Source organism: Phaenicophaeus curvirostris, chromosome 5 (assembly GCF_032191515.1).
Source record: "Phaenicophaeus curvirostris isolate KB17595 chromosome 5, BPBGC_Pcur_1.0, whole genome shotgun sequence".
Taxonomy (NCBI): Eukaryota; Metazoa; Chordata; class Aves; order Cuculiformes; family Cuculidae; genus Phaenicophaeus; species Phaenicophaeus curvirostris.
The window spans coordinates 26,799,442-26,827,323 of NC_091396.1; the positions used below are offsets into that span (position 1 = coordinate 26,799,442).

At 39.6% G+C, this 27,882-nt stretch overlaps 1 protein-coding gene across 1 annotated transcript; it reads left to right on the top strand.

Annotated features, from left to right (window-relative positions):
* Positions 1-493: 493 nt before the first annotated feature.
* Positions 494-26,560, top strand: LOC138721243 (cytosolic phospholipase A2 epsilon-like). The gene is made up of 20 exons (XM_069858139.1): positions 494-651; positions 2,212-2,284; positions 10,115-10,251; positions 10,611-10,742; positions 11,966-12,006; positions 12,940-12,982; positions 13,561-13,624; positions 14,982-15,142; positions 15,301-15,393; positions 16,032-16,069; positions 16,733-16,889; positions 17,372-17,508; positions 17,987-18,209; positions 19,412-19,526; positions 20,114-20,251; positions 20,901-21,008; positions 22,097-22,288; positions 22,763-22,929; positions 24,369-24,552; positions 25,441-26,560. The coding sequence occupies exons 1-20, from the start codon at positions 625-627 to the stop codon at positions 25,677-25,679; spliced, it is 2,469 nt and encodes an 822-aa protein (XP_069714240.1). The 5' UTR covers positions 494-624; the 3' UTR covers positions 25,680-26,560.
* Positions 26,561-27,882: the final 1,322 nt, after the last annotated feature.

A 27,882-nucleotide genomic window follows, 5' to 3' on the forward strand; every position in this document is an offset into this window, starting at 1 on the left:
AAGCAAAATGAAAGGTGAAATGGGGATAAAAAAAATTCTTTTGAATGTGTCTTTACGCAAAACCCTACCTACGCCCTATTAGAAATAAAAAGCTACAAAAATGCCATTTCTATGCCCAATGGCTTATTGAGATGTCCTTGGCCAGAGAAATCCTTGTTGGCCGCTCCTAGGCAGCCAGATAGACCCCAGCTGATGCTGACCACTTCCACAGAGGAAGCTGCAGTCTGACAGCCCTCCAGTGTGCAAAAGCACTGGAAGAGATGGGGATGTTTACAAGTATATAAACCACTCTTTCAGCGGTCATAACCGTGAAGGGAATATCCCTTTCAGGTCTCAATGACCCCCTGACTACAGCTGCAAAGACCATCACTCTGCATTACAGGAGTATGGTTGTTTGTGCCTGTGTGCTGCATGCAGTCACCTCCTGAGCAGAAAGGAGGAGAGGGAGGAGTTTGGGATTGCTCAAGTGGTGGTGGTGGCAGGGTGAGGCAGCGCTGAGTCAGGCACTAACATACCTGCCTCCCTGCTACTAGCAGCTTAAAGCACAAGAATCTGCCTTACCAAGACTCTTGAATCCACCTGCTGTCAAGTTTCACACCTGGCTTGGATACAGAAAGGACCACGATGGGACTATTCTACAGTAAGAGCCAGGTAAGATAAGGAAAGTGGAGGCTCTGTGATAAGCTCTGCAGGCGGTCCCTTGGCAGCATAGGGGACCTGCTGTAGGAGGTGGTTTTCCACCTCATAGTTCTTCAGCTCTGGGATTAGTTCTTTAGTGCCAAGACTGAGAGCAAAGAGGGACTTCTGCGTGGGTTTCTTGCCTCCTTTGTGTTTTGGCCTTCAGGAAGACAAGGACTTTAATGCTGCAGTAATTTAACTAATTTGAAAATACCTAATGAAAAGAAAAAAAAGAGAGAGAACTTTTTGTACATTGCTATTGTCATTAGCTTCCATACAGTTGGATTAGGCAAAACAACCCACTGACTAAAAATAAGGAGGTATCATGAGTGTCAATGAGTGCATGCGGAAAGCCAGGAAGCTAGTATTAAGTGAGGTGTTAAATACAGCTCTCTTAAAAACTGTGGGAGTTTGGGGGCATGAAGGGATGAACAGTGACACATTGTTATATACTGATCTATAGATTTGTTGCAGTGGTATTCCCTACTCTACAGGTGATGTGCATGAACTGCCTCTTATATGTGTTTGTTGAATCACTGCATATTTTTGTTTCTTCTTTTTTGCTCCTATTGGTTGTTGGGGATTTTTTGTTTGTTTGTGGTTTTAAGAGTATTTTGAGGTTTTTTGGTTGGTTTTGGGTTGGACTTTTTTGTCATTTGGAGCATTAAAAGTATGTTTTTTCCTCCTTTTATTTCTTTAGAAAGGACAGTTACCTAGGGAACAAACTACCTCATCTTCAGCCCCCATACTTCTGTTTAAGTATTGTGTTTGTCTGATCTCTTAGAATGAGAGAGGATGACAAAATCAAACCTGTTTTCTGGCCAGTTTGTTAAATGTATTTTGATAACCACTTAGGTTTTTGTGGTTTCCCTGGATTTCCATGGATATTTTCCTGTGACCCTTAAAGGAAGATTGGATGGAGTAAATTATTCAGAGAGAAATAGAGTTGTTGCTTTCACTCCCAATCCTAAGAAATTTGGGATAGTTCTCTGGAAGGCCCTTTTTGGGCCCTCATTGAGCCAGTGCTGCTCTACTTTAAAGATAACAATGGAGTTATATCACTATAAACCAGTTGATGAGCAACATTTTTACGTTGTGGTATTCTTACTAATTCTTGCCCTGCTGGATTGTCTACTGTTTGTTGTGAACCATAGTAGATATATATGATGTCCTTTGAATTCGTTCAGACCAAGATGTGTGTCAGCTCTGTTAATAACTCATCAAGGTTCACTATCTAATATTTCTCTGTGACTGGGTTGTAAGAATCAGATATCTCAAGTTGAGGGTTACCACAGTTGTCCCCAGAATGGAAAACGGAGGACATCAGAGGTTTGGTCAGTAAATGAATGTACATTTTGGGTCTGTGGTCACACCTGGCTGCAGAACTTCTGTGAAGAAAGGGGGATACGATACACTGAAAGAACCTCAGTTCAGAAATGTTTTGGATCATTGGAATTGAAACAATTAATTCAATGTGATTTCTGACTGTGCTTCTGTTCTTTCTCTCTGCATTTTTTGTATGCTGTTCAACAGACAGAACTCTCTCCATGCAACTTGCTCACCGTAAAAATCGTGCAAATGAAAAATGCCAGGAAAGCAGATTTGTGTGAGTATCTACTATATACCCCTGGAGCACCCACATGCTTGTAAAACTACTCAGAATATGACCAAGTACCACAAACACTGCAGAGTATTTATAAAATCAAAAGAGACAGAGAATAAGTGTGACTGTACTACGCTGAAGCATAGTTAGAAGATACTAGTTATTCTTAGATCTCTGCCAGGGCAACACTGTCCAGTCATCAGTTCAGAAGATGTTTGCACAGAATACATGAGATATTTCACATTTGAATCTGCAAGGAAAGTTTTTTTCTGTTCACTGGGAAGGCTGCAATAGGAAGTTTAGATGGGACACGGTTCCTTCTTATAACATATACATTGTGCATCCCTGGGCATATCACAGAACAGTTTGTGTGAGGTCAGGACTGGACATTTTACATCTCTTATAGATGGTCAAATTGGATTCAGCCATAGAAACAGCTATGTTTCAAAGCTCAGTTGAAGATTTATCCTGTTAACTTTTTCTATTCTTAATTGTTTTTACAAAATCACCAGGAATTGTAGTTGCATAAAAGTATATTAATGCTTCTAAGTATCTGAACTGCAAAGCACTAGAAAAAAAGGTATGAATGACAATCACCTCCAATCTGTCGAAGTGGCTGATTGTCTGGCATTTATTCATTTATATAAATAAGAAGTCTGAATTAAGCAAGTTTCTATAGGAACCAGACCAAGCCAAATTTGCTAAGTTAAAATTATGCAAGACAAGACATTTATTTGGGCCTTTCCAAAGTGATTGGCTTTGAATTCTTCTATAGTTTCTCTAGAGACCAAGGTATATGAAGAAGAGTTTCTCACTCTGATTTTTAATGAAGGGAATTAAGGTACTTTCCTGTTGCTGAATGTATGAAGAAGAAACTATGTGAACCTTCCCATTAGACTACTTCTGAAGTGCAGAAAGGAGATTTGAAGCTCAGTTATAGGCTGGAGAGAAGTGTCTTGCTGCAGCTAAAACCTATTTGAGGGTACAAACATGAACTCTGAACTGAAAGTGTGGAAATCTACAGCCCTTGTGTATATCCACACATAATCATGTTCTATTTAACCTTCTACATGGTAGTAAGATTACCAAACTTACCCTCTATATTTTTTCTCATCCAATGCTTTTTATTTTTGTCTTGAAACTATTTCTATTCTGAAGGGAGCTTCCTATGTTTTGAGTCTGTCCTTCCCAATATCATTCAGTTTCTAGAGCAAGGGACAGGTACAGAAATGCTCAGGCCCCTCTGCTTCTCATTCCAAGAATCATCCCACCAGTCCATAAAGCTGCTTAGAAGGAGCAGTTTGAATGGCAGAGGTGCTTTTGGAGTGTTACACAGGGTTTGGAGCATCAGCAAAGCCACAGCATGGGCTTTCCAGGCTGAGACTCCTCTACCTTACACTGTGAAGCATGTACTGAATGTTGCCTGCAAAACAGAGCAACTGACACTCACCACCAACAGCTATCATCTCATTGAAATGGTAGTATCTGTCAAAATATCAATGGAAAAAAAACTCTGCAAAAAAACCCTCAAAACAGTACATGTAAAAGGTGAATGTGTTGCTTGTTGGGTATTTCCATTATGCAGGAAAAGAAAATCGTATCAGTCATGGCACTGCCTAGCTTATGCTTAGTTGTTGCATTTGCTTTTGATTGACCACTGCTTAATTCCAGTAACATTTAATTTTGATGAGTGTAAGTTTTGTCAGTTGCATTTATAAGAAACAACTGCTTTTAAACCTTTCCAGGATATAGATTTTTATACATTCAGACTTGTAGAAGTCACATATTTCAATGATGTGCTCTGTATCATATAAAATAAACCTATATTTCAAATGTTGTAATAAATTAATTTAACTTCTGTATAAACTCACTGACAATATAAAAACTAATGTAAATTACATGTTGGTAACCGTGTCTTTCACTGAGAAGCAGCAAAATGGGATGCTTACGATAACAAAAAACATACCGTGTGTACCAGATTTTTCTGATTTTGTGTAAAAGTAGTGGAATATTTTTGAGGTTTTTGGACATCTTTACATTTCTCTAGAAATTATCTTCATACAGCCCTAGGAAAACCAGAATCATGCCGAACTCCATTGCCAGTAATGCAGACTTCTTTATAGTACCTTTATTTCTTTTTTTTTTTATTCTTACTTTTCCCAGCTCTGTTTTTATCACTTTCATTTTCCTGCAGACTTTTCTAGATAGAATAAGTTGGCAAGTATCACCTACTTCTCAGTCATCTTATAGATTTTTAACTTTTCAAATCAGCTCAATAACTATACCATTCCTTTCGTTTCCAAAATCAATCCCATTTTGCTGTTTTCTCCACTCACTATCCCTTCTTGCAGTAGGTTTCTGTAGAGTTTTTGGATCACTTTGTTTAATATTCATCTAGTGTATAGAAGGTCTCCCAACCTGGTGCCACAGGTTAACTTTGTTATTGGTCTTACCTTCTACCTTTTCTGGGTGGTGGAGGTTGAAAAACTGATCCATAATGACAGACTCTCAAAACCTTATTAATATTCCCTACAGAACAGATAATACAAAACTTTTTAAGGGAGGTTCAGTGCACGAGGTAGCATTTTAAACTATTTTACTTTAAATTGTTTCATTCTGCTTTTAAAACCTTGAATCTTTTTAATACATCCTTGTGCTATTCTGTCTTATCTTCCTACTGAGCCATCAGTGTGTAATTTAAAACACTAATTTCCATTTGTGTATTGATGCACAGCTGATCCCACTGATACTACCTGTGAATTTAGTGCTTTGTTTGTGTCCTTCACTTTTCCCCTTCCCTCTGAGCACACCCATATCCCCATCAGGCTCACTGGGGCTCTTGCTATTCCTGGACCTGTTAACACCTGCCAGTTCCCAGATTTGGGTGTGTGATCCATCTGCATCCTGGCTCTCTCATGGGTTGACACTTGGATGTACACCAATCTAACCCACCCTTTTAAGCAGGGATTTCTCCACAGAGAATTTTGAATGTCAAGTTAAGCCTGTCACAATCCTTGGATAATCATCATAGCTCCAGAACAAACAGGATTTGTATGTTCACAGCATATGGTTCAGTCTGGGAACTCCTTGCAAGAGGAGGTCATAAATGCCAAAAGATTAAGTGGAATCAAGGCAGAAGACTGGACAAGTTTTTAGAAGAAAAATGCAGTGGAGGTTGGTTTAGGAAGTCTCTGAATCATTAATTGTGAGAGCTGAGGGAGTATTATATGAGTCTTTCCCTCTTATCCTGTTCCTCAGACACTCACCACTAAATATGAGGCATGTTCTTCTCTGGCACTGATGTCCATCCCTAACAAGGCCAAAATTTCTTCTGAAAAAAGGAAAAAGGAACAGGATGCTGGAGAGAAACAAAATAATTAAGTGTAATTAATAAATGAAAAAGGTAAATATAGGCAACTAGAAAGAAACATTGAGCTGAGCATTTTCAAGCTATCATTTCCTGTTTCCTGCGGAAGTGTAAGAGCCCTCAGTGGACACTGCCTGTGGGCCCTAGGCTGAATGGTCCTTGATTAGTATAAAGTCAAAATTCTTGAGCGTTTTCACAGTTAGAAGATGGTATGTCTTGAAGTTCTTACGGCAAAACCTAATTCTTTTTATTAGGCTTGTTAATTTTAGAAATTTCCAAGTTTAGGACTTTTCTATATTAAGCTTGTATTATTTTGGATACAAGATTTTTAAAAATTATGAAGTAAATTTTACCTTTTTTATGAAATAATATATTTTGTAGCGTTTTAGTTGCAGTTCTGCCACATATAAGATCAATTCATGGAAAGGCTCTTGAGATCCTGAAATGAAATATAACCAGTGAAATACATTATTGTTTGAGGAACTATGGTCCAATGTGATACTTACTGCAGGAACACACAGACTTCCTCCACTGTTTGGTTCTTGCAGTGTTATTGTTTCACTGTTATTTATTACTTACTTCACCATTTAAGCTGTTGCAACTACGTACCCACAGCCTATTGTTCTAGGTGCTGTTTGAAATGTCATTACAAAATAAGAGTATGTGGACTGATAAAGCCTAACAAGGGAGAAAACAGAGAGAAAAATACAAGGTTATTTGGTAACAGTTCAGCAAAGGAATGCTTTAAGAAGGGTTGTAAATGAGAATAATGATACTATTTTAGGATGCTTACAGGGTGCTCCACCCAATGTGAAGGGCAAGGTCAGAGAAAGTGTGAAAGGTTTTTATTGAAGTTTAGTTGTTAGGAGATAAATGTCAAACCCAGCCTGGAGGCAGGAACTGATCTCCCAGGACTGAATGAATTCTGACAGTTGACTGTGAAGGGCCTTGGGAAGGAAGAAGTTTCCTTCCACAGAAGTAACCCACATACCTATTGAAAAAAAAAATCCAATTATCTAAAGTTTTCTAATAATCTGCACTCCAGAAAATGATGCCTGCATTTCCACCCACCTCTACCCAGAAGTTTGCTTAGCTCCACAATGTGGGAGGAGAAAGAAAACATTTTTCTCAGCTGGTGGTGATATTTAATGATATTTGTATTTCATGACATAGACAAGTCCAAGTGTGGGGAGATATGATCAAGGAGATGAACTAGGCAAACAGTGTCTGAAACTACATTCTTGTTTCAGATCCTTTCAGCACAATAGGAAAAATTATACACTAACAGTCATGAAAAAAACTATCCCCTAGCAGTAGTGTCAACGTGATCACTTAAAGGAAGTCCAAGAGGAGGAGAGTGTCCAGGTTTCTACCCAGGTTACAAGTGGGCTGCAGGTTACGTCTGTTGGCATCAAAAAAGATGGTAGAGTTAAAATTAAGAATTTTTGGATTAGCCCTGTTTGAATGCGAGCTGTCTGTGAGACATCCAGGACCTTATCTTGAGCCAGAACAGGAGGTATTCTGCTGTTGGGGATGTAGCATGGTGCTACATGGGGCTATGGTGCTGTTTTAGCATGGATCATGTTGCTGTAATGCGTTCTAATGGTAAAGCACAATTAAGATCCAGTTCTGCTACTATCCCGGAAGATAATTAGAAACTTAATGTAACAACTGGATGAAGAGACCATGCTTTCATAAGCATCTACTGCCACACCTGCTTTTGGCAGGATATTGCCCCACAGTGATACCGTGGCTGCCACCCCAAGCCCATCTGATGGCTGCTCACGTGTCTTGGTCGAGTGAGGCACAAAATGAGTTGCTGCTGTGGAGCTCTGCTGTGTGTATCATGTGTGAGTGTAATCACTGTAGTTAGGTGGTGGTTAGGCTTACGTACCAGGGTAATGAGGAGTTGCTTGCATGTGGCTTGGTAGTGGGAGCTTTGTATGTATATATAGAAAGATACTTGATATAAAGCAATGGGATATTGTGGCATAACCATCTGGCTTGGGCACAGGATACACTATGTAGTGTCAGTTCTCACATCTGCCAGTATGTAGAGCTTATTGGGCAGAATATGGGTCTGAGTAAAGCTGAGTAAAGAAGGTTTCTCGATGTTGTACATACCTCTCTCATAACACCTGGAAAATACTTCATGAACAAGATGTTTCAGAGGTCAACTCTGAAGTACAAGAGGTGTCACCAAACACATTTTGCAGATAGGAAGAGGGAAGAATCCTTGTTCAGTGGCTGTCAGAAGTCCCTGAGAGAAAGACAGAGATCTAAATGAGAAGACAAGGCTCTGCTGTTTGACAAGTAGTTATTTCTTAAAGGTGTACAATACAGTGCAGCAGCAGATGGTGATCACTTACAGAAAAAGAAAATTGATGGGCTTTTGAAATAATACTTTGTTCTTCATAGCAGATGTAGTCAGAGCGTGCATTGCTATTTGGGAAATGCTGATGAAATAAACTTTGAGTCACTTACAGGCTTATGGACTCAGATTCTTCTCATCCTCTTAGTGGGGATAAGAGCTTACAGCATTCTGTGCTAATCCAGTCTGGAATTTGCAAGAGCCACAAAAAGATTTTTCATATGCACATTTCCTGTATGCACACAGAAGCCCTGGAGCTATTAGAATACTAGAAACTCAGCTGATTTCTAGGTGTTTTGAGTATTTTGTTAGAATTTATTTATCTTTGTATATACCACAACTAACTTCATCAGTCAAAGATAATCTTTTTTCATTCAGAGTTACTCAAACAAAGGTGACTTAAGTCTCAGGGAAGGCAGGGGGAAAAAAAAGCTGTTTTTGTTAATTCTTCAGTTACACATGGAATGCAATAAAGTGCCAAGTCAATTATTCTGTTTCCCAAAGTCAAGCCTACCAGTAAAACTAAGTGACACAAGACTTAAGTCTAAAGTGCTATGCAATGGCAGGAACGCTTGAGTAGGTGGCATTACAAATAGAGGAAATATAATGCTAGTGACAAGATTAGCATTTATGGGCAATATTCCTCCATGCTATCTTTAGCCTTTGTGGAGACTGGGAAAGTGAAATAGAAACACTAAAGCTACCTTCCTTAAATCTGGAAACATTAAAATTCATAGGTGAACTTTATGACCTGAACACACCTCTAGCTGAAATAGCAAAGCGATGCAATCCTGTGCAGCATCACCTTGCTCTGTGATGGGAAGCACAGACAAGCTTTCACCTGCACATCAAGCGTTACAAATAATTTTACCACTCTAAGGCACAGAGATGCTGGTGAAAATAATGACATTAAGCAATATTTTTCATACAGATTTATCAGTGAAATCTCTGCCTCAGGACAGCGGCTTCTCAAAATAGATGTTATACCATCAAATCATTCAACATTTCAATCACAGAGTCATAGAATCATAGAATCACCAGGTTGGAAAAGACCCACCGGATCATCGAGTCCAACCATTCCCATCAATCACTAAACCATGCCCCTCAGCAAATGTTTTTCTTATGTGTGTGTATTTTAATACACTTCACGGAGGATTAAACGCAATACATCTCCACAGATGACTGATTTTTTTTGGTTGAAAATTTTTTTTGAATTTTTTTTCTTGAAAATCTCTGTTGAGCATTCTCTCTCTCTCTCTCTCAATCTGTGTGTGTGTGGTCCCTTTTATAACTTTCCAAAAGGGAAGAAAGGAGACTGAGATCAAGTGCCTTGGTGGAAGACCTGCCTTGTGTGACAGCAAAGGCTTTTCATGGGAACTTTCAGCATTACAAGTTCCTGCCTCCACCACATTATCAGCCACACATGCTAGAGAAAAGAAAGAATGATCCAGAAAGAAGACAAGACAGAAACTGCAGCCAGAGCTACCCCAGAAATACTAACGAATGCATGTCCATGCCTACCTGAGGAAGCCCAGTATTCAGAAGCTGGGGTATGTTTACTTGGCAGCCCCTGTCGCAGGTGCTAATGTTATCTGCTTCATGTTCCTGACAGTCACCTGAACCACCCATGGTACCCAGCCATGTAAGGCTGTCGTGAGTGTCTGTCCCTGTACTTACTGATAGCTCTTCAGCATTAAAACCTCTGAAGTCTGGTATAAATAGGCAGTTTAGCTATATATATATCTATATATATATAAAAGTAATGCCATGTAATTGCATATTTTGAATGGACCAGATGATTTGTAAAGGTCCCTTCCAATCTGAAGTATTCTGTGATTTTATTCTATGAATGTCTATTGTTTCTCCAGCAATTAAAAGAAGTAGTTCCCAAGAAGAGAAAACCACCAGGTTTCCACAAGAGTAAAGCAAGCTGGTTGTCTAGCATTGGTTTGATGGTACCTTAGCTAGCATCCTGGCCGGCATTCTGCATGTTTTCTGTCTATGGAGCTTAAAAATTCATACAGTGCAACACTTCGTGGGGTACTAGATGTGTTTCATCAGTCCATTGCTTTCAGGCCTTCCCTCTCTTCAACAGTTACCCAGTCTGACTGCTACGTGAGCCTGAGTTTGCCAACAGCTTCAGTGCAGCATTTCCGCACCAAGACAGTCCAGAACAATAAGAACCCAACATGGAATGAAACCTTCCACTTCACAATTCAGAGTCAGGTTAAGGTAAGAGTGCAGCTACTCCCAACAGATGTATTCTCACCAGATATCAAACCTGCCATATAGTCCTTCCACTCTGTGGGTCTTTCTGAGTTCCCCTAAAACATATTCACACTCTCTTACTGTAGATATTCAGCTTTCAACAGTTGGATAAGATGGTATCTGTCCATGTAGTCAATAAAATCTGTAGAGAGCAACTGCAAAATTTCTATTTCTATTTTTCTAGCATGTTATATTTGTTACCTCTTGTAAAATATTTATTTTATACAATAAATACAAGATATATATATGTACAAGATGCACAAGAAATAAGATTCCCTCTTCCCGCCCCCCCCCCCCCACTTCTTTCTTTTATTTAATCCCAGAACATTCTGGAACTAAAAGTTTGCGACGAGGACAACACGACTCTAGATGACCATCTCCTCACTGTTTTCTTTGATGTCTCCAAAATCCAGCTTGGAGAAAACATTCGGCTATGTTTCCAGCTGAATCCACAGGTATGGATAAAATTCGAAGACAAAGGCAAGGGGATGTGATTGAGTGAGAATGCAGTTATCTCAGCTTTCCTCCCATGTGCCACATATACAACCTTTCTTACTGCCTATTTAGCTACTTGAGTATGTCCATCTGTTTCAGAGGCTGATGTCCAGTAATCACAGCAAATTTTTGGTGCTGCTTCTACAGACTAACGTTATTGGACTCGTTTGCCTGGTTCTTGTCCTTAATGTCAAAATATCGAGAGTTTACACCCATAGTTTTGGGTGTCCTTTTGCATTTGGAGTTGGTCATTTGGAGCTGTGCCTTATGTTATGCTAATATAAAAGTAGCGTTTTGCTATCATAAACCGCAAACCCAATGTGGCATTCATCTTATTTGGAAATGAACATAATACTTGCATAGCTGAACTATTTTAAAAAGGGAGTTTTTCAGCCGGTCTTGATTTCATATCAAACTTTAAGCTTTAAGGGCAGTGTTCAGGCCTAGAAATACTTAACTTGAGCAAGTGCTGATTTGATACCTGGTTTAGAAAGGCTGGCTCTCTACGCGGCATTTTCCCTAATACTCACACTAGGAGGACAGCAAGATAATGGAAGTGGCACCCAAACCTGCAAAGAAGGAAGGAAATCTCAAAGGGAGGCCATTAAAAAAGAAAGACAAAGTCTGAGCATACAACAAGTCTAAGCGTGCAGACTCCAACAAATCAAAGTGCATCCTACAGAACAGCCTGGGCTTCGTATGACCAAGTGTGCCACCCTGTTAATGTGCCACCAGGCCCACCTACACACACTGTGGGTGAGGGCTTAGAGAGGGCAGGATGATTTGGATGCACCAGAAAAACCCCGCCTCCCCCATACAGAGGATCAGCAGGGAACGTGAGAGCTTGCGGATGGGGAAGGGGAATTGCAAGAGGCCTGTGAGACAGTGAGGGGTGAATCTATGACTGCAGAAAGGGGGAGCAACCACCAAGAGGCCCTGCATTATGTACTACATTTGTCCTGCAAGTTCTAAACGAGGAGTCTTCTAAAATAACGAATATGATGTTAGAAGTGTATGATACCAGAATTGTAGCAGATACAAAATGAAGATTACATTTTTTGAATGAGCAGTAGTTAAAGGAGCTTTTAGCTTTTAGAATTCCCTGAAGAGCATGTATTCCTGTAGGGTATCTCTCTTCACAGGATGACCACCCTGCAGTGACTGCCTTCATTATCTTTTGCAGGGAAAAGAGGAGCTGGAGGTTGAATTCACAATGGAAAGCAGGTGTGTAAAGTCTAATAGGTGATCAACAGAATTGTAAAAGACAAGATGTTATTGACATAAAACGTTAGTTTATGCTTGCAGCTCCCTATCACTGTCATAATCTGAATAAAACAACAGGGAACTTCAAGTGTTTAGGAAGTACTTGTGTAGTACTTGTTAATGGAGAAGGGGAGCACCATAGTGCACGATGTGTGTGCGTCTACACTGGACGTCTAGACATGTGGAGAAGTTAGCACAGACACTGACAGGAGCATAGAGATGGCCCTGATAGCTGCTGCTCGCCAGCTGCAAGGAACAATCTGCATAGGAGGAAATTTTACATTTTAAACTCCTCCTGCTCCTTACTGTGGGATCCCAGATGTTTGCTTGTCATAAGAATATGGGAAAATGATACTTGGAATTTGTTTTAGTTGTGAGAATAGGTTAAAGCCTTCTCTTTAGTATATGTCTATGCTGACTTTAACAGTTAATGGAGAGAATAGGCATGTAAATCAGTTCTAGTGCTGCTGTTGATTTTTAAGCTAAAGGGTAGTATTTTTTCCTTCTTTTTTATGATGCATTGGATGAACTAATAAGCTTTTCAACTCTGATCACACAGGTTTGAACAGAGCACTGCATGGCAATAACGTAATTATGCCAGTCCCATGTAAATTTGCTTCAGTGTGTCAGAAAATGATCTCATTTGGTACAGTGAGGAGCTCCTCTGTTCAGGAGATCTCCATAAACAGAAGTTTGAAGTTCAGACTCAAGGCAATAAGAGGCAAATTGGATTGGAAGTCAGCTGCAATTTCTTATGCTGTATGCCCATGCTGCCTGTCCAAAGACAGACTTTTAATCAAAAATGAATGAAATAATGATTAAAGAAAAGTATAAGAAAATAAGAAAAAAGTAAATGCTGGTTATGAACTGATTATTTTCCACTTTGTCTTTTAGTCCGGATCCTCCTGAAAACATTGTTACTAATGGAGTTTTAGTGGTAATTTCTATTTTATAACAATTTCCCTGTTGTATAGCAATGCTTATTGCAAAGCTAATATTAAAGTTACCAAGCAGTTGCTCCATATGGTGGCATGAAGGCATCACCCAAAAGGTAGGCTGAAGTTGACATTGGTGTTGGTTTTCCCACACAGTCCCCAGTACTGATTCATGCTGGGAGAGGTTGCAGCTGTGAAATATGTGAGCTGTCGTCAGCGCTTGCCTCTGCTCGAACCCAGCCAGGCTCAGATGACATCCCTGTGTCTGCCTTGGGAGGACTGGGCTGAGCACCCTGCCCGGGGAGCCTTAGCCTGTAACCGATCCTCCCATAGGCCCTTGCAGGGCTGCTCCTCCAGGCACAGCAACCAGATCCCTTCTATTTCCTCGTCCCTACAACACCTGTTGTTTCACATGTGGAAGCCCAATGCCACCTCCCTAGACCTGCAGGGTCTGGCACCATCTTTTCCCTGAGGTTCATGCCCCCAAACCCCGTTTACTGTATGTGCATGAGGGATCGGCCAAGACAGAGCTTTGCTGATAGTGAACGCCTTTTTCTCTTTCCCTGGTTGTGTCTTGCAGTCCCGTGAAGTTTCCTGTTTTGACGTGCAGGTGAATGGTGGGAGGCTGAGGAAGGACAGCACAGGTGAGGCTTTTGCTGACCTACAGAACAAACCTGGATGCCACTTAATGGCAGAAATAATTACTATTTTGCACTGGAATACCCTGGTTTAAAGCTATTTAAGATGCAAGACAAAATCTCACTGATGTCAGAGGCCTCTGGAAGGGGCTGTAGTTGGTAAAAAATATACGGATTATTACAGACTGTGGTGTGATGAGCATGTGGCCTGGTTTCCCCACAAAGTATTTCCATACTATTGTCAGATTCTTATAATTTTCTGAAGTATTTGTGTAGCGAATTGAATCTTTTGAGTCCTAACCTGAAGCTAATTGGTGTTGTTTCTGGGTTCAGAGGCAAAAAAAAATGGGCAACATGAGGACTGGGCCTCCTTTATCAATATAAATTCTTAAAATTTCTTTAGATGTAACAATATAAATCATGTCACTAGATGAAAAACAAAACATGTAGTATATTATCGAAGGCATGTTGCACATTTTAAGCAATGCATTACTACATCTCAAGTCCACGCTTGTGGACCTATCTCCTACACAATTTTTACAGCATCTCACTCTGACATCTCCTGATGGCCCCAGTCCAGCAAACTGCTTAAGCATGTGGATGATCCAGTTGAACTCAGTTGTCACAGTGAAGATGTTTACTAGATGTGCTGAAAATGCTTGAGTGAGATAATTCCTTTAAAGGTTGATTATATACCTTTGAGTGTGTGGATTTACAGAATATAATTCACCTTGAACCTGGGTTGATATCATTCTATTTAAAGATCATTTTTCAGTTACTTGAAGAGACATAGCTGGGACTTATAAATGTAGGCAAAAACTCACCAGACGTTATTTTTGTACGTGTAAGTAATTATTTCAAAAGAAATATTACAGTAAAAGGAAGCATGACAGAGGGACTGAGATTGTACTTGTTCCAGAGAGAACTGTGCTCTGCTATGAAAAACATATTTCTCCCAAAAGTCAATACCTAAAGTCTTTTCAAAATACTTTATTATACCAGAATAATATTTTAGTAACTCATACTGTCTTATAGTGGCAGTACTTTGAAAATTTCAGGCTTTCGGGAGAGAGCATTTTTTTGCCCCAAAACCTGTAATCAGCTGTGAATAATTTTCTAATGAATAAAGAGGTAGCCTCAGCAATCACAGTATGTACAGAAACGCAGTGGTTACTATAAGGCACGTTATGTGTACAAGCTCTAAAGCTGAAACACAAAGGCTCAGATAAGAGAGTCTGTGTTTGTCCTATAATTTGGGTATAAAAGTTAAGTTATTACGTAAGAAAAACTTATATTGCATTACTGTGCACACAAATTATCCACATTTTTTGAAGAACTTAATTTTGAAACTCCTTTGCTTCAGAGAGGAAGTTTGCATTGACTGTAGATGGGTCATATGAAGGAACTCAGATGCACACACTGAGCTCCTGCCTCTGCCCAACCTCTCCGGCCAGGTTCCACTACATCAAATATAATCAGTCAGCACTCACCGTGGCACTACCCCAGCGGAGGAGACTCAGCAGGGTATGTGATTGTTCCCAATGCATAGCTGGCTCTTTGCTGTGTGTTTGTTTGGGGGTCTCTGAGTTTGGGGGCATAGGAGATTGCTTTTACATCTTTTTTCCCCACTTCCATATAATAGTTATCTGTCTTTGTTATGTTTTTTTACCCTTTTTTTCTAGTCTATATCAAGTCAAAATGAAAGGGATATGAATGAGTCTGTGACTATACCTCTGAACTCGCTTCCTATACAAGAGAAAATAACAATAGCAGAGGTGAGATCAAGTCTTTTTCAATAAAAACCAGCCCAATACACATTCAGTTTAGTGGGTGATGAGGGTCTGACAGGATTCAGTTCCCATCAGGTACGATGCATGCTACAGTGTAAGATGTGAATGACAGTCACTCTGTAACCATGTGATATTTTTTTTTCTTTCATTCTGCACATGGTTCCAGGCATCCAGGCATGCCATTCAACCCTGTTCTGAGTTTAAATTAATTTCCTCAGGACAGATCTAGTATGTTCATCAACTTAGTGAGTGAGTTAACAGTAATGGATATGATAATTAAGACTTATATTTGAAAAGAGAAAATCCAAAGTGGAAGATGAAATGGAGAACATCAATAAGCCTGGGGTTCACATTCCCAGATTTTAGTGTTCTTCCCAGAATATCAAGGTTCAACTAGGCGCTCAGTTATGAAAAGCTGGCTTGGGTAAATGGCCCATTTCCATTCCACTCAGACTGTAGCTGAGCTCGTTACATCTCTCATAACCCAGACCATCGCCAGTGAGATTCTGCAGCTGCATTGCTGACTGCAAAGATAGAGAAACTCAGCCCATAGATAGGGTGGGGAGGAAGGTGCAGGATTAATGACCTGAGTATGCTTACACTGTTTGTATTGCGATTTTCAGGACAGGACAATTGACTTGTACACAAAGGCAAGTGAATGGTAAGTGAGTCTCCAGCAAGACCTGATCCTGTAATTGGGAGGGTTTGCCCCTATGCAAAGCTCATTTGAAATCAGCAGGGGTCCATGTAGGCTCAGTTGTAAGTGATAGTGTGTTTATCTTTTAGTTGCAGGCCTTTGTTTGCCAGATTGTCCTTTTCAGTGGTGGAGAATTAAATCATGAGTCCCTTTTCCTCCAAGTTTCCAAGTTGCTCGTGCAGCTCAGTTAGTAGATCTCAATTTCTGTGCGTCATTATGCCCACAGATGGAGGGAGTACTCCACAAATAAGTTGTATTTCTGTATTATACAACCAAAATAAAACCAGGGCATGGTAGCTGTTTCCCTAATCAACTGCAGTGCTTGTTGAAAGCAGTTATTTGGTTATAGGCACACATGGAAGGCACTACTGAAATTCGAAAAATGAAATATATGAGGAAACAAAACCAGAAGTGTGTGGTAGGAACCTCATTATCATACCAGGATAGTATGTCATGTTCTGCTCTGCCTTCCCATTTGCATTCCTCTTGGCAGCTACAGCAATTAGCAGAGGCCTGTCTCATTTATTATAATATACTGTCCACAAACTGGGCTGTAAACACGCACAAGCATAGCTGGAGTTGCCCATGGCAAATAATAATAGAATAATATTTGTGCCCTGGTCTCAGGACTCAGGGTCTGTTTTTCAGGCCAAGAAACCTAGACGCCCGGCTGGGGTTCGACCTGTGCACTGATGAACAGAATTTTCTGAGAAACCGTAAGAGGGTGGTTGCTGCTGCGTTGAAGGAGGTTCTTCATCTGGAGGAAGACCTGCAAGATCATGAGGTAACCAGCAAAGGCATTGGTGGGGGATTTTTTCTCTTTCCCTCGAACCTGAAGATGAGAAATTATTTCTCCCCTCTGTTTGGATGAGGAGAGAGGAACTCTGTCAGCAGCTTCTTCATCAAGGTGCTTTTTGCAGCCAAGGACATCTCATCTGGGGAGCTCAACATCTTGTCTGGATCAGCAAAGTCTGTTTCAACTTGGCTTTCATGTGAATAATTTGAAGGAACTTCAAACCAATGAGTTTGGTCTGTGTTTCTTAAAAATCATTCCTGAAGTGCCAAAATCTTCTGGTATACCTCACGGGGATGTCCAGCAACTTGTACCATTTGTAACTGATAGAGATACGTTTCTTTATCTCTAACATGCACATTTTATTTTACTGCTTTCTGGATCTTGCTTTTGCCTATCTGTCTTCTTTTGACGTGTGTGTCTAGATGTCACTGTTCATCTATGGTTTCTGCCCTTTTTTGTGTGTTGAACAGGTGCCTATAGTTGCTGTGAGCACATCAGGATGTGGGATAAGAGCACTCACTGCCATGTATGGAAGCATTTTGGGTCTTCAAAAGTTGCGTATTCTGGACTGTGTTTCATACATCAGTGGCTCATCTGGCACAACATGGTGAGAAGTCATTTTGAGATTGTTGTTTGAATCTCATTGTGTTAAGCAAAACCCATGCTTTGTCTCAGTGAATGTAAAAGGGACTGTTGAGATATTCCTTCCACCTTTGGCCTGTGAATGCCAGGGTCACCCATGAAAGGCCTGTTATGCATCATACATTTGAAGTCACTTAAGTAATCCATCCATAACCAGAGGAGGAAACATTAATGGAAGTGCAGAAATCCTTAATCCTGTCCAAAATGGTCCTTTGCTGTTCGACTGGTACTGCACAGAGAGTTGATGTAGCTGTTTGCTTTGGATCTCAGATCAAATTATTGTGTTTAGACTTGAACTTCTGTTCAAATTAAGCTAGAAGGAGTGGAGTGATCTAAAGCTAAAACAATAAGAAGTGCCCAAAGCTCTGCAAAATGCATTCTTTGAGTTTCTAAAGCATCTTCTTAATTTTTTTTCCACTTCCCATCATGTTTCCCACCTGTAGGACCATGACAAAACTGTATGAAGATGCTGATTGGTCACGTAAAGATCTTGGAGAAATTATTATTGAAGCACGTAAGCAAGCAGCCAAGTGCAAGATGGATGCTTTTTGCTTGAGAAGTCTGAGGAATTATTACAAAGAACTGAGCCAAAGGACCCAAGCAGGCCATAAGACATCTTTTATTGATCTGTGGGGGCTCATGATAGAATCTATGTTAAATGATGGGGTAATGTCTATACATCTTTCTTCTCATAAAGTTGGTTACTTGATCTTTATGGCCATTACAAGAAATTAAAACCATAGGACAGAGACATCTAGCCCATAACACAGTACTTGGTATGTAGGAAGCACACCACTTTATTTGCATTAATAACCTAGAGAAACAATGTATAGAATCATATGTCTACACTGGAGCTTAAACTGTGACTGAATGTAAAACAAAATGCTCAGACTAGTTCTAAAGTTATGAGCATACTGATTAACTGTATAGCTGTCCAAGACTTTTTTTGGCATTCTTATGTATTCTTTATGGACCTGTGCTTTTGTGTCTTTCCTGCTGCACATGCTACAGTCATAACTTGAATGTATTGCAGATGTACCCTATATGTAGTTACTGCATTTTGTGATTTAGTGATGAGAAAGTATATAGATGCAGAGCTCCTGAGACATCTTTACTACAGAAATTGTGATTTTGCAGGTGCCTTTCAACTACTTTGGATTTGATCTCTCAGGACATTCTGCATCTGATTTTGTTGTAATGACATAAACAAAACTTTCCACATAAACTAGCAGAATGATGACAGCTGGAGACAGCTTATTTATGTTAAAATCCTGTAGATATGGTTTATGTCTTGGTTAGGTGAAACACGTGAAATGAAATATTCCACTTGATACCACATTTTATGTTGTATTTCTGGTCTCAATGGTACATAGCAAAATTTTCTAGAATTTTATTTGGCTGAAGTACACTCCAAATCTCCATTTCATGTATAAGATATGCTGTTTAGTATTAGACAGCTCAAGGATTTTTCCTCTGTGGATGTTAAATTTCAACATGGTTTTCAAAAGAATTCCTGGCTAGAAGAGTCATTAACATACTGCCTTGAAGAACTCTTATATTTAACAGATGAAATAGATGAATAGATTACCCAGAACAGTCTTATGTTTTCTCTTACATAAAGAACGCGAAGTTAGAATAGCAAGGGATGGAACTCATAACTGTTGTATACTGAATGTAGAATAAGTCTGGTTATCTTAACAACTATTACTCCTGTTCCCACAATTTTCTTGCACTCTGTTATTCAAGCACATGGAATTGAATTTAGGAGGAAATTCAGGACAATTACATCCCATATTCAGAAGTTACAAGTTGATATCTTTAAAGAACTGATTATCAGCTAAACTTTTGGGTTTTTTTTCCAAATCCAGAAATGCCACCACAGACTATCTGATCAACGTCGAGCAGTGAATCAAGGCCAGAACCCGCTGCCCATCTACCTTGCCCTCAATGTCAAGGACAAAGTAACCACCAAAGATTTTAGAGGTAATATTTCAGTTCTGGAAAAGACCGATATTTTCACCTGGGGAGATACAGCATGGGAATACTGTAAATAATGATGATTTTTTAAAAATTCTCACTCCAAGCCAGGAGATGTCCTGTTTGGAGATGTGAAGAGTAACTGGGCAGCCACAGGACAGACAGCAGCAGTTTAGCATTTTGTAAGATCTCCTGGCATCTAAGTGTGCATATTCAGACACTAACTTCAGACTAATAACATAACATATGACTCTCTCTCAGAAATGCTATATATTTTGAAGTGATTCATTTGAACTTTAAGATTGCTTAATGTATGTTTTTCATGGCTGCTTAAAAGCAATAGAAGTCAATCTGCCTTCCATGAGACAACCCCACTTGCTAGATGAAAAGGGAGAAGAATTTAAATTTTACTTTAGTCTGTATATTGTTCTTTCACAAACCTTTAGACAGTGTGATAGCTGCTTAAGTGGCAGCTGTTAATGAGGTTTGCTCAGGGCAAGTGTGAGGGCTGGTACTTGAAAGGATTATTCCTTGTGTGGCCACTTGCCTGTTTTCAGTAGCTAAATTAGTATTGTTGGTGTATGTGTTGGCAGAATGGGTGGAGTTCACACCATATGAGGTGGGCTTCCTGAAGTACGGTGCCTTCATTTGTGCGGAGGATTTTGGCAGCGAATTCTTCATGGGTCGTCTGATGAAGAAGCTCCCTGAGTCCCGCATCTGTTTCATGCAAGGTGACTCACCAGCAAGGGGAAGTGAGAATATTTTAATACAAACACTAATGATTCTGGAAATTGATCCCCAGAAAGCTGCTGTTCTGCATGTGGCAGCAGTGGTACTGGGTCAGTCAGCTGGAATTCAGCATGTCTCCTGAGACTCACTCAACTCCCCTTTCTAGTAAACTTGCTTTTATCATTTGCAGTAAGATAAAATGAAACAAAAATGTCAAATAAGTTGTTATGTACATTTGTGAGTGCTTTTGAAACATCACCATTTCCTGTAGCTTGGAAAACATTTTGAAAGCTGGAATTCCATGAGACTTTGTAGAAGCTGAAGGAAATGTTGAGAAGAAATAAATAGGACAAGAAAGAGGGGAATAGAGGAAGGAGCTGGCTGAAATTATTTCATCACAGAAAAAAGGAAATGAAAACTGGAAAATGACAATGTAAAATTTCTTGAAAAAAACCTCTAGGTAAAACATGGCAGAAGGTAAAATAATTTGAACTTTCTTTTGAAATATGCTGCCTCTGATGTCATGTAAAATTGAATAGAAATCTGAAAAAGTTAGAGAAGAGCTGCAGAAGGAGTGGAAGATGATAGTTTTTAAAAGAACCTCTTTGTGTTTACCTCAGCACTACTTATTAAACATTTCATACTTCCTAGGAATGTGGAGTAGTATCTTCTCCAAAAACCTCTTGGATGCCTGGCATGCAGCTGACAATTCGGAGGACTTCTGGCACAGGTGGACCCAAGACAAAGTGACTGAAATAGGTAAATCCCAAGTATCTTTGACTTATGGCCTCACTCCTCCAGGCCCCTCTGACAGGATAACTGCTCTCATATTTCTCATTTTTTTTTAGTTTTTCTGCCTGGTGCTCTCAGCCTTGGCAGGTACTGCGAAAATCAAGTGACTTCATTTTACTGAAAAGCCAGTGTTTTGCTTAAATAGTGAGAATGTTCTTAGAAAGAAAAGCACCGTTAGACAGACCTTGGTGGAAAGGAGATAGGGATAGATACAGAAGGTAGTCCCTAAACTGCCGTGTTTACAAGGCTTGGAAACAGCTTCTGTCGAAGTCTGATGTCAACTACAGAGAAGCCTGACTATTTCCTTTCCAAGGAATTCCTTTCTAAGGAAGTCAATGGAGTGGAGCTCTATTACACCAGGTGGGGGAGGCAGCTCCATACTGAAAGATTATTCCTTGAAAATAACATGAGCATCTTCATATTAGAACTCAAGGAAAGCCAGTGATTTCATAGTGAACAGATGTGGGTCACATTTCTGTGGACTAAGGTTTTGAAAAAAACCCCAAACCTCAAACTCATGTGTTTGGTTTTATATAAAAAATTTGCAGGTTTGTATTGAATTCAGGTGGCCACACTTCAACCAAAATGAACACAGTTTTTTTTAAAAAAATAAAAATTTTTTACTTAAAAATAAAATGTTGCAATTTTTCTATTCTTTTCAAAATAAGCTTTGAATTTCGTATTTAACCTACAAGGAATATAAAATCATTAGTCCCGTCAAATATATAAATAAAATTATTTTCCCTGTTTTTTGTTTGCTTGGAAAAGTGAATTACTTTAATGTGTACCATAACCAAGCTGTTTTGTGAGAAGAATGCTCCTTTAGTCAGACAAAGTCAATCAGGGTTTAGGAAACAAAAGTAAGTATATTTTTTTCAAGAAATTAATTGGAACTCACAGCAGACCAAAGGGAAAAATAACACAATGCTGAGAGCTGTGAACACGTTTACTGTTGGTACAGAAGAGTCACTGACCCTTTCTCCTCTTTGCTCCTATATTCCTCTGAACTGTGGTTATAATTCAACTGCAATGTCATTTATGCCATGTATCTCTAGAAGAACAACCAGATTTGCCTGAGAAGCCATATGAGATGGCTACATGTATGTTCACTCCTACGGGCGGCCTCTCTACATCTCTCCGGGATATCCTGACAGACCGCCCTGCTGTCTCCAAGTATCACAACTTCCTGAGAGGCTTCCAGATGCACAATGAGTACATCCAGCACGAACATTTCACAAAATGGAAAGGCATGTACCACACTCCTGCCTGTGTACCTCAGCATGCATCAGGGCAGGTGCAGGGGCTGGGATTTAGTGAAGAGTGCACATGCTGAAGAGATCTAAGTGGATTTTGTGATTAGTTGTTAGTGTTTGCTGAGAGTAGGGGAATCAAAGTAACTCCTCAGTGTTTCACTTATAGCAACACAATTGTTCAGTTTTTGGGTTGTTTGTTACTGAAAGTCCTTACTGGGATGAAAATAGCTGGGGTGGGCCTTCTCGCATTTGGAACACTTGCCTTTATTTTGGTGCAGTTCATGGGTTTGGAAACACCAACAAAATGTGGGCGGAGTGGTGAGTGAAAGGAGCTTTAGGATTGCTGCACACTATTCTAAAGCAAAAAGAAAATCCTGAATAGGAGGGAAGCTTACCTTCCTTTTGCTTTATAACTTGACAAATGCCTTGCTGCAGTTTGGTAATAGCTCTGAATCTTTTGCTCTTTAGACACTTTGCTTGATGCCTCTCCCAATGACCTGAGAAGTAACTCAGACCACCTGGAGTTGGTGGATGCAGCTTTCTTTTTTGAAACCAGCTGCCCACCCCTTATGAGACCAGAGCGGAAAGTGGATGTCATCATATTCTTTAATTACACTGGTGGATCACAGACCTTGGTGAGAAATCTCAAAACTGTCTTTGTATAGTAATGGTTTTTACTTTGCTTTCCACAACTTTCAGACAGGTGTCTGTAAAATGTCGAACTTAGTGGAATTTGATAACATGGTGTTTCCAAACCTTAGAAGAAGGATGGAAATTTCCAGAGTGGAAAATATCTCTGTTTTTCTCAAACTACTTTTGAAATGTCCCTAAACACTTCATCAATGAAATATAGAGCAGCACACTGAAATTATGGTGATTGAGCTGCAGCATGTATTACAATCATGTGTAAGAGTCAATCGCACAAATACAACTGAGAAAATTTTGCCTGTGATTCTGATGCTGAATTTAACCTGGATTTTCCTTCAACGTGTAATATTTTATTTGTCTTTTCATTTTATTATGTGGTTTTCTAGCTGTCCCAAAGCAATTAAGTGAGTGAATAATTTCTTCACCTCTATTTTTATCTCTTTTAATAAAAACAAATTTTCTGCTTAAAGCAAGATATCAAATGTGTTTACTATGTTTGCAGAAATCTGATTTGATTAAAATGGTTATATAGATATTGAAAGTGGTATTCACCACACAAAGACAGATTTAGGCTTCCAAATATAGACTTGTAATTGTAAACTTTTCCATGGACTATACAGAGAACACAAAATTTGCTGGTTAAGGTTCTGTCATTTTTTCAAGTGGAAGATACTTTAATGCTGCACTTACACTGTGGTGCCACTTGAAAAAAAATTGTCTCTGTCCTGCAGTGTAATAACTCGCACTATATTTCTTTCTTGTACTCTGAAGCCTTTTGGATATACTTACTTAAAACAAATTGAGGTGGTACTTCAGTGTTTTGTTGCATAACCTAACAAAGTTGTTCATCACAAATGAGCCTTTGATGAATGCTTTTAGTGCTACATTTTGAGTTCTAAAATATCTTAGCTTGAAATATTATGTCTAAAATTCAAAGTTATAGAAATTACTAATCTGATCTTAAAACCCTGCTAAACTCTGTTGAGGTCAACTCACAAGTTACACTGCTATATAAACAGACAATGTGACTGTGAGTCTTACTCTCTCGGACAGCAAAATTAGTTTTGTTTAGGTCTATATTTTTCTGAGTTATTTATCTTGTATTTAATGATACTCTATAATATGTTTTGAATTAATCTGTTCTGTTCCTAAATCATGTTCCTATTTTAGAGATGTGCCTTGGTACATATTTAAACACTCTTTATCATCTTGATATTAGGAGTTTTCCTATAAGACTATTTCCAAATAACTTCTTGGGCAACAGAGACACAGTCCTTGGGGTTGTAGGTGCTCATATTATTGCAGGCTGTCCAGTGCTATCAGTGTACTATTTTGTATGACTTGGCATTAATTATTGGCCTTCAGCAACAGCCTGATCCTGGATATCTTTTCCATTTTTACACTGCTGCTGCTGGGCCATGACCAGCCCCTGGAGCAGGCTTGCACATACTTCTTGGAGCAGGGAATTGCATTTCCCAGCTTTGGACTGAAGGATGATGAGAAGAATCTGAAGGAGTGCTACATGTTTGATGGTACAGACACGCCAGGAGCTCCTCTGCTGCTGTATTTTCCATTAGTGAATGACACCTTCCAAAGATACGTAGCACCTGGTAAGTTAACAGTACTCAGCTAGTTATATCAACCCAATTATCTTTCTCATTCCCGGGTTTTGTTTTCCTCATCTCAATACAGAAACCCTTTGTTTGTTTGCTTGTTCCAACAAATGAATGTGTTGCAAAATGAGATGACACAAACTTCTTGCAAAATTAGGTGAAATCTTGTGCATAATTTTGGTTTGAGTCTTGCTGCAATTCAGTGAAAGAAGAAACATGTTTTTCAACTAGAGGAATGGGAACTAATTTCTTCTTGTGATCTCCAAAAGTTTGTTTTATCATATAGAACAAAGCAGGTTTTACAGATTATGTTTTTATGACAGTCAGGTATAGGGGAGAATTACCTTTTCAGTATAGAAAGGTTCTGTGGAGGGCCATTGTGCTTTCATTTTGGGCTACTTAATATATTGGTTGTATATGCTGGAAAAGCAAAGCAATAGTGGATAAACTAATGCAGTCACTGTGTCCTTTTGCACTAGTATTTGATAAACAGGGCTAGTTTTTATGATGATTTCCAAGGCTACAAATATTCTGCTTCCTCCTCTCTTATATACCTCTTTATTCCTTTTACTGTTAGTATGTATTCTGTTCAAGAACCCACAGGGTGGCACTTGAGATCACGTGAGGTGGCACCTGTGATCACGTGAAATAACATGCCATGAGCTGGCCAGCAGAAGGTGCTGGTTGCAATGGAATGATGTTTAGTGATACTTCTTTCTAATTCTAATTGGGTTCGTTCACAAGCAGATTTTTCAGAGATCATAGCACTGTACTTGTCTTCATAGCTATTGCATCTGTGATCTCTCTAAATTACTATTGACATAGTCTATCAGAGTACTGTAATTCCCTGGGACTATGCAAACACCTCCCTTTTTTCCCTGACAGGCATGTCACGTAGTGCCGCTGAAATGGAAGAGGGCAAGGTTGATCTCTCCAGTTTCTGCTCTCCATACTCAACGAGGGAGGTCTCGCTGAAAGCAGAAGATTTCAACAAGCTCACGAAGCTCACTAATTACAACATTATGAACAATGAAAACATGATTCTTCAGGCCTTGCGCATGGCTGTGGCACGGAAGAAACAAGCTCCAAGCCAGGCAGTATTCCAAGCACAGACCTCTGCTTGAACAGCATTTTCCTCCCTGTTACTAAATATTTACCATGACAGCACATATGCAACAGCTACTGTTCTGCTTTTGGCAGATGCCATCTCTTTCTAAGTAGCTTTCTCAAAAAAGAAACCTGAAGTATTTTTTTCAAAGCTCTATGTTTCAGTTTACTAAGTAGCAGTTGCTTTTTGATCCACAATTGTAATACCAAGCATAGCAGTCTATGTTAACATCATATCACAAGATGAATATTCAGCTGTGTGTGGTAGGGAAATAGTTTTATGTCTTTATCTCTGCAATGTCGCATTGTCTCGGTGGATAGTTGCTAGTATTTTTTCATCTGCAAAATATTCTGGCAGTTTGCTGAGATCCTTGGTAGCAAATCTATAAAGCCCTCTTCAGACAGAGAAGGAGGTAACCATGCATTATCAATTTAAATAATTTTACTTGGATTTAATAACTTGAATAAAATTATGTTCCACCTTTTGAGAGTTTTGCTTCCTAGGTGTTTCCTTGGTCATGAACTGTAATGGAATATATATATATAATGAAGGCAATTTGGTTTTTCAGACTTGTGTTGGGTAATGGATGTCAGGATGGGTGGACTTCTAGGTGTTTGATGACATCTATTCTTATCTATCAAATCAAACTTATGAATTAGTTTTGAAGGACCATTGCCATTTCTTTGTCCATTCAACTGTGTTCTGTTTCAGATATGCGTGTGTTCTGCAATTGTCTCCTTAAAGTCCGATTTTGCTTCAGAATAATTTGGAGCTTGTTTGACGTAGTAAACTGAAATATTACTGAAGCAGATAGCATGGGAGAGGAATTGCAGGACATGTGGTAATTGCACACACAAAATCACACTGGATAAATGGAGTAAGATACCAATATTCTGCACCACAGTTGATCAATCCCATAAAACATAAAATACAGCTGCTAGGAATACTAGCACAAATTAAGATTATATGACTGCCACAGTATAACTAGTTATTTAATAAGTGCATTGAAGTACAGTGGCTGTGGCGAAAAGGCTGATTTATACACACATAGCACAAAAATATAACAGCTCTCAAGCCCCAGTGCAGTTGCTGAAGAACAGAAGAAGTGCCTAGGAATGATACCTAGCTTCTGTTTCTAGTGTGGATTCTTCCTCAGAAGCAAGTTATTGGAGAAAGACAAGTGGTCTTTTCTAGAACTGCAGCTAGTTGAGAAGTTTTGTTTTGCTATGGTTTTGTTCACAGTTGTGAAAGGCAGGTGCTGGCAGACAGGAGTTTGTTAAACACCAGCCAGAATAAGATTTCCAGGAGTCCCTCACCTCCTTTTATAACCTGGCCTAAAAGGAGCAGGCAAGAGCTATAAAATAGACTTTTCTCTCCACGAATTTCTAGACAAAGTACTTAGACAATTTCATCCTCATCTTCTAAAATCCTGACGCTGTTTTACCTGAGAAGCCACTGATGAGCTCAAAATAAGGTAATTGAACTGTCAAAATGGGCATCATGACTGAATCCTTAATGCCTAGGGAGGGTATCATCATATTTGTCAGAGTGCTTCTGTTATTGCAAAGATCTGGGTATTGCATCATCTTGGTAAAGTCTGTGGGCTCCCTGAGGTACCCCAGTTCTGTACCACTCCGCAGCTGCTGTCCCTTGTCGGGGACTTTCACTTTGTCAAAATCGGATACTTTTCTTGACTGATAGCAAGTCAGTCAAGCAAAGTATCTAATCAGCCTGGAGAAGAGAAGTACCTGAAGGGGTCCTACAAGAAAGCTGGGGAGGGACTGTTTACAAAGGCTTGTAGTGATAGGGTTAGGGGCAATGGGTATAAACTGGAGAGGGGCAGATTTAGACTAGACATAAGGAAGAATTTCTTTCCCATGAGGGTGGTGAGGCACTGGCACAGGTTGCCCAGGGAAGCTGTGGCTGCCCGATCCCTGGAGGTGTTCAAGGCCAGGTTGGATGGGCCTTGGGCAGCCTGATCTAGTTGGGGGTGTCCCACAAGAGACAAGAGAAACAGTTCTCTGAGGATCCCTGCTACAGCCTGCTCCAATTTTTAAATGTGTTTTGTGAGAATTTATGATGCAGATAATCTTTATCAAACCAGAAACAGTAGATTCTCAGACACTGTTGTGGTGGTTTAGGTTACTGGTTTCTCCACTCTGGGATATTTTTGTTCATTTGTTAGTTTTAATCTGTGGGCAGACATCATTTTCTGTGGT